At 58.2% G+C, this 11083-nt stretch overlaps 1 protein-coding gene across 2 annotated transcripts in view; it reads left to right on the top strand.

The window, feature by feature from the left end:
- The window catches only part of MFSD6 (major facilitator superfamily domain containing 6), a 28898-nt gene extending 22363 nt beyond the window's left edge, over nucleotides 1-6535 (top strand). The window contains exons 4-7 of one of the 2 annotated variants that reach the window (XM_081095409.1): nucleotides 710-808; nucleotides 2525-2805; nucleotides 4721-4745; nucleotides 4889-6535. In XM_081095409.1, coding sequence (XP_080951535.1) covers nucleotides 710-808; nucleotides 2525-2805; nucleotides 4721-4744 — 404 coding nt within the window. In that variant the 3' untranslated portion in view covers nucleotide 4745; nucleotides 4889-6535. The remainder of the gene's footprint in view (nucleotides 1-709; nucleotides 809-2524; nucleotides 2806-4720; nucleotides 4746-4888) is intronic. The other variant, XM_081095408.1, reaches the window with a different exon arrangement.
- The last annotated feature ends 4548 nt before the right edge of the window (nucleotides 6536-11083 follow it).

Below are 11083 nucleotides of genomic sequence, written 5' to 3' on the forward strand. Positions count from 1 at the left end.
TGCCTCCTGACACCCCCTGTGCCTCCTGACACACCCCTGTGCCTCCTGACACCCCCCTGTGCCTCCTGACACCCCCCCTGGGCCTCCTGACACCCCCTGTGCCTCCTGACACCCCCCTGTGCCTCCTGACACCCCCCTGGGCCTCCTGACACCCCCTGTGCCTCCTGACACCCCCCTGGGCCTCCTGACACCCGCCTGGGCCTCCTGACACCCCCCTGTGCCTCCTGACACCCGCCTGGGCCTCCTGACACCCCCCTGTGCCTCCTGACACCCGCCTGGGCCTCCTGACACCCCCCTGTGCCTCCTGACACCCCTGGGCCTCTTGACACCCCCTGGGCCTCCTGACACCCCCCTGTGCCTCCTGACACCCTCCTGGGCCCCCTGACACCCCCCTGTGCCTCCTGACACCCCCCTGTGCCTCCTGACACCCCCCTGTGCCTCCTGACACCCGCCTGGGCCTCCTGACACCCTCCTGTGCCTCCTGACACCCTCCTGGGCCTCCTGACACCCCCTGGGCCCCCTGACACTCCCCTGGGCCCCCTGACACCTGCCCATCCCCGGTGTGTCCCACTCTGTGAAGCTGTGGCCATCTGCTGCCACCTGTTCATCCCACGCTCTGCTGCCTAGCCCTGAACTTGCGAACGCTGAGTGTGGGGGAGGGCTGCCTGCCTCCCCTGGGGTTCCCCTAGAGCTCGGCTTGTTTCCACAGGGGCTGCTGCCACTTTCCGGGGAATCGGCATGGGCTGCCTGGTGATCCTCCTGCTCTTCGCCCTGATCCAGTGGCTGGCAGTGCCAGACGAGGAAGAAGGTAGACGGCCGTGCTTTCCTGTGGTTTGAAGGGTGAAGCCACGGGGAGTCCACACGTGCCCGGGAACCCGGGTGGAGAGCGGCCGGGACTAGGTTCCCGGCGGTGCTCCCAGGGGCTCCTGTGGACTGCGGGGGAGAAGCCACCTCGGTGCTGAAAAGAACAGTGGTCACTCGGGTAGCCTGGGGGGTCCTTGCTGATTGGAAGTATTGGTCTTACATTTCTCTAGTGCTCTAAAGGTATGTAAAATGTAAGTCAAGTAGATGTAAGGCTCTACAGCAGTGGTTCTCAACCTTCCTAATGCCGCAACCCTTCAATACAGGTCCTCAAGTTGTGGTGACCCCCAATTTCATTGTTACAGATTGAACATAATTAAAGCATAGTGATTAATCACAAAAACAATATATGTCATTATATGCGTTTTCCGATGGTCTTAGGCGACCCCTGTGAAAGGGTCGTTCGACCCCCAAAGGGGTCGCGACCCACAGGTTGAGAACCGCTGATATACAGCAATTTTCCTACTAGGGATGAGACATACTATTAATCTCTATGATTTTATCTTCCTTTGAAAAAAGGAAGATAAAACACAGAACTAGGTGGGCGAGCCCCCCCTCCCCCGCCCCCACCCCCCCGCCCCTTAACTTAACTTCGAAGTTTTCCCTCAATTAGGTATGGCTTCATTAAAACTGTTACACAGAAAGTTGCGGCAACTATAATGTTTAGATGAGAACAAATTTCCAACTTAAAAAAATGTTTTTATTGATTTCAGAGAGGAAGGGAGAGGAAGAAGGGGAGAGAACCATCAGTGATGAGAGAATCACTGATCGGCTGCCTCCTGCACGCCCCGCACTGGGGATCGAGCCTGCAACCCCAGGCATGTGCCCGACTGGGAATCGAACCCTGACCTCCTGGTTCATGGGTCAATGCTCAGCCAGGGAGCACACAAGCCAGGCAGTTTTCAACGTTTTAAAATCAACTTCTTTTCCTTTTTCTTTAACGAAGGCCCCCAGCAGAGGGAGACAGTCCCGCTCAGCCTCAGGGCCCGATCCGGCCTCTTCTTGGGGGTCCTCTCCTTTGAGTGGCGTTTGTCTCAGGCACCTGAGGGGCTTTGTTAGGAAAACCAGCTCCTTGCAGAGACTCAGGGACAGATTTTAATGTCAACGAGCCCTTCAGAAAGGGAGACAGTACTGCTCTTCTCACGCTGGTCTTTCCTGCCCTTAACTGGCTCCCGCCTCCTGCAGCCTTGGTCTCAGGCCTTCCCTCGAGGCCTTCCTGCTGTGATGCTCGTCTTTCCGTGGGCGGGCCTGTGCGTGGGCCCGCGGCACCCGTGCCGAAGCCTGTGCCACAGGTGTGATAGCCAAGGTAGAGAACAGCGCATTTCATCAGCAAGCAGAAAGTAAGGAGGCCCTGGAAGACCAGCCTCACGCTCCTCTGCTCTTTGATGAAAACTTACTCGGAAAGAAAGACCAGTACTAGTCGGTCCACTTAATGGCAATGCGGTGCCCAGGAGGGGTCAGCACCCAAAGTCTGTAAAGAACTCCCATGGCTCAGCAGCAGCGAGTCCGCAGAGGAGCCGCCTGGAGCCGGCCGCTCAGGGAGGCTGCCACGCACGCGGCGGGGGCTGGGGGGGGGGAAGGGGGGGCTCGCCCACCTAGTTCTGTGTGTGTTCAAGTGCCTAGAAAACGCTGAACAATGATGCGATCCTGACTTTCTCTCCAGACAAGACAATGTTGGCGGAGAGGATTCCGGTTCCATCCAGCCCTGTCCCCATAGCAACCATCGACCTGGTACAGCAGCAGCCTGAGGACGTCCTGCCGCGCGTGGAGCCGCGCCTCCCACCCAAGAAGACCAAGCACCAGGAGGAGCAGGAGGACGCCAGCAAGCCCGCCTGGGGTGTCAGCGCCTCCCCCTGGGTGACCTTCGTCTACGCCCTCTACCAGGTGAAGGAGATGCTGCTGCTGGCCAGGGAGAGCCACGCCTCGGAGATCCAGCCTCTGCAGGTAGCGCCCTCCCTCCCTCCCGCCCTGCCGGCCTCCCGCCCCTGGGCAGGCCTCCCTTCCATCAGCTGTGCGCCCCGGTTTGTGGGAGGTCTGTGGGGCGGTCTCATTGCTCCGTGCCAGGTGCGTAGTGGAGGTGTACGCAGCCTCCCGGAGAGGGCATTGTGCCTGCTGGAGCGGAAATACATCTTCTGGTTTTGCGTTAAATTCTCAGCATCGATGGCTTGCAGCTGCAGTAAGAGGTGTCTGTGATTCCGACTCTCTGGGCACAGGCTAAGGAACAGGCCCTGAGGGTGTCTGGTGAGGCAGTGGTCACACTGAGCCTGTGCGGGCTGATGAGGACATTAACTCGGTGGAAGTGTAGTTTTGCTGGGGCCTCAGGTGAAAAATAAAAGGTGCGATTTTCTTGCCTTAGAGGTATGGTCTCTCCTGAGCGGAGTCCACTGTGGTGGATGAAACTGGGTAACTGACAGCGCCAGCCGCCTCGGGGGGTGCCGAGTGCGCGTCTGGGGCAGCCCGGCCACGGCAATGGGCCCGCCTCCCTGCCGGCTCACTCACCGCCTTCCACTCGGTGGGTCGGTCACGGCCGCCCCCGTGTCTGGCGTAGCCTCGGGACACATCAGAAAAAGAGAAGGGCAAAGACTGAAACATAAAGAGCAGTTTGGCAACTTCCTTTTTAGAAGATTGGAACTGTCTTTATCACGACCTTGTAAACTAACATAACATTTCTGTAATTTAAACCAAGCCTCGTCGTCACTGAGAAGCATGATGCCTTCTGGCCTAGGCATGACCCTCCTTATGAAGGTCACAAGCTCACCGGGTCCCCTGCGTGTCAGAAAGGAGCAATCGGTGGGCGGGACTTGAGGCAGAAGAAAGGATGGCTTTTTTTTTTTTGCTGCATCTTATCTTCATTATTTATTTTTTTCTTTATTAAGGTATTATATATGTGTCCTTTCCCCCCCCCCCTTTGCCCCCTCACCCCCCTGTTGTCTGCGTCCATCGCTTATGCTTATCTGCATGCATACAAGTCCTGTGGTTGATCTCTCCCCCTCACCCCCACCTTCCCCTGCCTTCCCTCTGAGGTTTGACGGTCTGACTGATGCTTCTCTCTCTGGATCTGCTTTTGTTCATCAGTTTATGTCCATTATATTCCACAAATGAGTGAGATCATGTGGTATTTATCTTTCTCTGACTGGCTTATTTTGCTTAGCATAATGCTCCCCAGGTCCCTCCATGCTGCTGCAGATGGTAGGAATTCCTTCCTTTTTACAGCAGCGTGGTACTCCATTGTGTAGATGTACCACGGAAACTAGAAACACCAATCAGAAAGGACATATGCACCCCTATGTTCATAGCAGCTCGACTCACCGCAGCTGAGATCTGGAAACAGCCCAGGTGCCCACCAGCAGACGAGTGGATTAGAAAGGGTGGCTTTTGCGCAGTTTTCATTACTTTGGGTGCTTAACTCCTCGTGTTCACCAAAGCCTCGGAGGCTTAAGGACCGGCACAGTTTTTTTGCTGGCATGTTAACATTTTATGCTCATAAAAGCTGGCTGGTATGGCTCAGTCTTAGGAAGAAGCCATTACTACGATGGTTTTTCATTTTAGAATCAATCGCAGAAATAAAGCGTTTGTGGGGCGCCCAGCTATTTGAGGTGGCAGCTCTGGCTCAGAGGAGAGCCGTGTGTGGTTGGTTCAAAGCACGTGTCCTGTTGTAGGGGTCAGGGGTGAGCGCGTGGCCTCAGCGGGAGGCCGGCTGCAGGTCCCGCGTCAGCCCAGGGACTCGCCGCGGCTGGCGGCTCCGACACCTGTGGGTGTCCGTGGCGCCCTGGTGGTGGCAGGCGTGTGGACAGGGATGCTCCTTTCCCACGAGGTCTGTCTGCTCACAGTGTTTGTGTTTTTCATGCGGCTCTGGCAGTTGCACACAGGAAAAGAGATGTAAGGTAAGCCCTTCTCCTCCCCTCCTCTCCTCCTGGCCCCCGAGCGGTCCCCGGATGCCCTCCCGTGCCTGCATCTCACGGGGAAGCCTATGGGAAAGGTGCTTTGCTGGACCACAGCCGCCTTCCTTCCGTTCTTCTCCTTCCAGGGGACCAGTGAGAACCGGGGAGACTCTCCCGCTGCCGGAGCCCGGCCCGCCCCCAGTGACAAGCCCTCCGCCCCCCCTAGCAGCCAGCCGCCCCCTCCATCAGCAGCATCGCAGCCGCAGAGCAGCTCCGCCCACCCCGGCTCCAACCAGCCTGCCGAGGGTGGGGACCCGCAGGCCCTGCCCGCCGCTGGGGGACCCTGAGGGCCCTGCCCACCTCACCCCTGCATGGAACGGGGCCTCGGACCGGGAGGCCTCCCGCGCCGGCACACGCCCGCCTTGAGCATCGCACCACACGCTTCTGAGTATCTGAACCCGTCGGCGTGGACACACACGTAGCCACAGCGCATAGCGGCAGGAGCCGTTCCACCCCCCGCCCGCTGGAGTGGCGGGGGGAAGTGGGGTTCGCGGGCGGGCTGGGGTGGGTCGGGGTGCAGAGTCACACTAAGTGGAGGGAGGTGAGCGCCGAGGGCGGGTCCCTTCTCGTTATTTATTCGTTATCTGGTTCTTCATGCGAACGGGAGGAGGAGCCGCCTCTCGCTTGGCTTCTCTTGAAGAGAACCCTTTGGAAGTTGTGCGTAAAGAATCCAGGGGGCAGGTGACAGTGAGCAGCGGCTGTGCTTTTGTTTCAGAAGAGGAAGGAGAGTCCTCGGGAGCGTGGCCTCGGGGTCCCCGAGCTCCGCAGGGGCGTTTTGTCTGCGAGGAAGGCGAGGAAAGCAGCCGCGCCCCTGAGCAGAGCTCGGGGACCCCGCGAGCCGAGCGGCGCGTTCACAGGCCGTTTGTTCTCCACGGGCTGCAGGACCGGAGCAGGGAACATTCCAGCCCAGCCCGCGCCTCCGTGTCCTGGGCGAGAGGCGAGGGGCGCTGGCCACGGTGATGCTGCGAGTCGCCTGGACCAGGCTTTACGGTTCCTGGTGATCCGGGCTCGGCTCGGCTGGCGGGTTTTTTCTTACTCGCTGAATTCCTAAGGGTTTCTTTAGCGAAGCAGTGCTATTTCCAAGTAACAGTATAAGATGTAAGTGCCTGGGGGAGGGATACAGCTTTTGAAGTTACGTAAGGGGTGGGTTTTCGCTGTGGGTGGGGACAGTCAGACACTGGACGTGGCTGTGGGCTTGCTGCTGTGAACATACCACTACTGTCGGGGCCACGGCCGGTGACTCGTGCAAAGCTCGCTGCTCACAATGAAGACGAGGTCCCCGGGAAGTGGGGAGCCCGGGGAGAGGGAGCCGCCAGGGGAATGAGGGCCAGTCCGCGTGGATAGTCGCTGTCGGGGAGCCGAGGAGGAGGAAAGGGAAGGATGGTCAAGAGGAGCCGCTTGCTTACCCCCGGGCCCCGTTCCACGGGTCAGTGGTCGGGTAAGAGCGGCTCCGTGAAATCTCCGCCTAAAACTGCACGGGGAGGAGACATCCCACCGTGGAGATCTGGCTCCACAAAACACAGCTTTAAAAGAAATGATAAGGGAAAGAAGTGGAATTAAAAGCAAACCGTTATTTTTGCACTTGAACTGAGACGTACTGTACCGTAGATCATCATGACTCAAAGTGACCTTTCCAAATCCGATGTATTTATTGTGCTCATGTGACTTCAGAAATAAAGGCACGCGCAGGCGGCCCTCGCCGCGAGGGTGACGTACGGCAGGTGGACGTGGAACTGACTGTGTCTGTCGTGTTTACAGTCCTGACGTAGTCACTGGAAAAGCCGCCGTTGGGGGAATGCAGTTGCTACGCCGAGATAAAAATAAACACCATGTCCAACCGTTTCCTAATGATAACGCAGGGGCCACCCCCACGGAAGCGCTTCCCCTGGAATGAGTCCCAGCAGGTCCCCACCTGTGGGAGCCGTGGGCGGAGCCCCTCGGGGAGGCCCCTGTGCGCCCTGCCCCCCAGGTGCCATTTAAAGCAGATGGAAGTGAATTCCAGTGAACTCTGACTTGAGGACTGTGTAACCCTCCCGAGGTTTCCTGCACATGCCCAGGTGCCTCCCAGCCCCGGCCGGTAATCGCCGCCTCCATGACGGACTCGGACGGTTTCCTCTGATGGCGGGAAAGGGGACGAGCCACGGTGCTGCGTATGTGGCTGCAGAGGTGAGCATTCCTCAAAGCCGTAAGCAGAACAGACGACTGCCCCGCACGGAGCTCCACCCGCCGATGAGCACTCGCTGGCTGGGGCTCCCCTCGGATTCGCATTTCCCCGCTGCTGCTGGGGTGGGCGCTGCAGGTGCGGGCTGTTACCTAGCAGTGTCTCCTGCAGCCAATCCGGGGTGAAGCAGGGGCTCCCGGGAAAGGGGAACCAGCCCGGCCAGCCTGGCTCAGGGGTTGAACATTGACCCCTGAACTTGGAAGTCACAGTTCGATTCCTGGCCAGGGCATATGCCCGGGTTGGGGCTCAATGCCCAGTAGGGGGTGTGCAGGAGGCAGCCGACCCATGATTCTCTCTCATCATTGATGTTTCTCTCTCCCTCTCCCTTCCTCTCTGAAAGCAATAGAAAAATTTTTTAAAGAGAATTTAAAGGAAAAGCCCCACATGCTTGTGATGTGCTGACATGACCGGCTCATCCTTGTCGCCACCCCCTTTCACTAGGAGGTCTCTGGGGCGAACACAGCCCAGACATGGGGTCAAGGCCAGGATTCTAGCTCCAAGCGGATGCCAGCGGGCAGGTGCCCAGCACCCCCTCTCCCCAGGATGCGGGGGGTGGGGAGCCCACACCGGCTTCGTTTAGAACAAGCCAGAAAGCCCCTGGCTGAACCCTCCCTCGCCGAGGCCGGGGACAGGTGCGTGTGGCTGTGTTTCCATTTCGGACATTCGCAGACACCGAGGGAGCCAGCACCTCCCGCTCAGCTCTGTCGGCGGGGGTGCAGACCCCGCACACTTGGTGGGGACTGGGTTTGGCAGAGGAAACTCAGGCTGGAGGGACTCTGAAGACCAGTGCCACCGGAGCCAGGAGGGGCTTGTACTTGGTGTGTCCATTTTAAAAAATATTTAATTTTTCTAACTTTACAGAAGTATTGTTTGTGGTGGATGGAGGGGGGTCGGTCCATCACCCCAGGCAGTTTAGAAGCACCGTGTGGACACGCACCTACAAGGCACATGTGGTGGCGGGTGCACAGCACTGACAGAACGGATGGGCTGGGGGCCGCTTCCTTGGCTGTTTATAAAACCAGTAAAGGAAGTAGCCAGGCTCGGGCATCGACACCCTGGGGCTCAAGTTCTGTGCTGACGCTTCAGCTCTGAATGGTCTTCAGCAGCTTCGGCACCTCGGACTCTTTCTTCGATGCAGCACCAAACAGGACAGACGGCGACGAGGTTCAATAGGAGGCGCCCCGAGTGCCTAGTACAGTGCCTGACGGGCCTCCAGTAACCCCCGACTCCCCTCTCCCCGCTTCATCACTGCTTTTCTGGAAAGCGGACCAAAACCAAAACAAACATCCCCCCAATTATTTTTTTAAAAATACATTTTTATTGATTTCAGAGAGGAAGGGAGAGGGAGAGATAGAAACATCCATGATGAGAGAGAATCATTGATCGGCTGCCTCCTGCACACCCCCTACTGGGGATCGAGCCTGCAATCCGGGCATGTGCCCTGAGCGGGAATCGAACCAGGGACCCTTCAGTCTGCAGGCCAACGCTCTATCCACTGAGCCACACCAGCCAGCCAGCCTCCCCCGCCCCCCCCCCCCCCCACAATTAAAACAAGAAGAGCAGCTGCCCCGCGGAAGGGCGGAAGGCACCTCCTGATCTCTCCTGGTGAGTGCATCCTCATCCCTAATCTCTGGTGACGCGTTAGGTAGCACATTCAGGGGTCAGAGCAAAAATACGCATTTACCTCAAGACAACAGGACTCCTGGGCCACAGGAAGGCTGCAGCCTCTCACATCTCAGTGCAGAGCACGCCCTCCCGAAGGGGCTTCCGGTCGAGAACCGAAGATGAGAAAAGGAGTCGCCGAGAGGAAAAGGCACTCGGGCCTGCGTCCAGGAAGGGGCGGTGGTGGCCGACCCCGGGCATCCTGTCACTTCGGTGAGGTTAGGCCCGGGGGCGGGGGGTGCATCACGTGTGGGCTTGGTGACACTGACGCGGGCGACACAGCAACCTTGTCCTTTCTGCCCACCGGGCAGGGCTCTTACTACGCCTGACGCCTGTGGGGCTGCCTTCCGAGGGGGATCTGCTGGTCCTATGGGTTCCAGGGTCTGTCCCCACGCCCTTACACGGCTGCTGTGGACCGTGCCTGGCAGACCACACGGCTGGCTGCTGTGAGCAAGGTCTTCTTAGGGGTGATGGCCAAGTGGGGGTCCTGGGTCAACACCCAGGGGCACAGCCACCCGTTAGCTCATCAGTGTCATACCCAGTGGGCTGGCTCGGAAGGCAGCCGGCTCCTGGCGTCACCTGAACACCTCACTGCGGGCTTCTCCAGACCCCACGCCCATCAGGCCAGAGCGCCCAGCCCCTTCCACCCGCTGGACCAGAAAGCGGTTTAACAACCTGCACTCTAACTCGGGGACAATCACATGCAGAATCACATAAGATCCTCCTCCTCTTCTGGACATGATTTCCGGGGTTTGATTCATCCACATGTTTACACATGTTGATGTAACCCATCATCTATCCTAAACCTCCTAAAATCTCAAAGCTGTTCAGTTTCTGGATTTTTTAAAAAGTCACACATTCAAACATCCTCCTCAGTGTCAGATGGGCACTGCCCTCTAGTCCACCCCTCAGCAGTACTGGCAAACAACACACCCAATTCACAAAGCGTTTTCTGAGATGTGTAAAATGCGCCCTAAAACCTTTTAAACACGGCGTTTGAATGGCACGACTGTGCAGGCCTGGCCACCTCTGGGAGTCTCAGGCACTGCTGGTGTCAGCGCCCCTCCCACCTGCTAAGGACAGTGAGCTCGGTGAGGCACCGGCGCAAGCACCGCCGGCCAAGGGCTGGGGAGGCCCCGGCTGCACCTCTGGCGGCCGGAGGCACGAAGCTCACCTCCTGAGGGACAGAGTGCTCACGGAGTGCTCATGGAGTGCTCATCTACCGGGTACAGGCCTTGAGGCAAAGGAAGGCGGGAGAGGGAGAGGGGATGGGGAAGGAGGAAGGAGGGGGAGAATCTCAGGGGAGCTAGCCACATAGTGCTTGATGGGGATCAGAACTGTGAGCAGCACCACAACGAACCCCAAATCAAACGAACCCCAGGGAAAGGCACCCCACATCACAAGTGACGCTTTAATGGCTCAGCCTTCCACAGTCCTCGTAACAGACACGGACAATCCACGGCGCCCTCTACGGCATAACTGAAGCCAGCACCCTGGGAGAGGCGGCTCTGCTGCTCTCCCGCCAGCTGTTTCTATGGTGACGGTTACCCCGGCTGGTCAGCACCTCCGTGCCGGCACAGGCAAGGCCCGGGGCCCCCTCAGTCACACGCGTGTGGTGGGACACCAACTGCCTCTGGGGAGAGGAGTGCAGGGAGACAAATACTGACGCATCTGACGTGTGCATGTGTCACGTGTCACCAGCAAATACAATTAGAAAACATCAGCCTGAACTGTCACACCACCTACGAAACCTCATCATAAATCTGAACGGGAGACACTTTGACTTTTAAAATCAGAGGCTACTGCCCGGCCGGCGTGGCTCAGTGGTCGAGCGGAGACCCATTAGCCAATAGGTCACGGTCTGATTCCCGGTGAACGTGCCTGGGTTTAGGGCTTGATCCCCAGTGTGGGACGTGCAAGAGGCAGCTGATCAATGATTCTCTTTCTCGTCCATGTTTCTATCTCTCTGTTCTCTCCCTACCTCTCTCTCTAAAAAAATCAATAAAAACATTAAAAATAAGTAAAATCAGAGGCTGTGTGAAAGCACAGATTGAATTTAGTGCATTTTACAGAAAGAAGAGAGCTCCTCACAGGAGCTGGTGTCTGGCAACACCGGAGGCCTGTAAATGCTGCCTGGAGGGGCAAGAGCATTGGAGGATCAATCTAGAAAGTCCCACGCGGGCAGCCAGGCTACGCAACAAGTGAGAGCGAGGCCACGAGACCACGAGACCTGGCTCGGGAGAACGTCCTCAGCTCTCGCACGCGCCCCCCCCCCCACCCGTGACCTCTCCTCCCCAGTGGAAGGCCGCTCGCTCGATGCCTCAGGGTCTCGGAACCCACTCGGCGACACCGTCGCCCCCGGGCCGCTGTGCCACGTCGGATCCACGTCTTAGTCCTC

This window comes from Myotis nattereri (assembly GCF_964212035.1).
Source record: "Myotis nattereri genome assembly, chromosome: 7".
Lineage (NCBI taxonomy): Eukaryota > Metazoa > Chordata > Mammalia > Chiroptera > Vespertilionidae > Myotis > Myotis nattereri.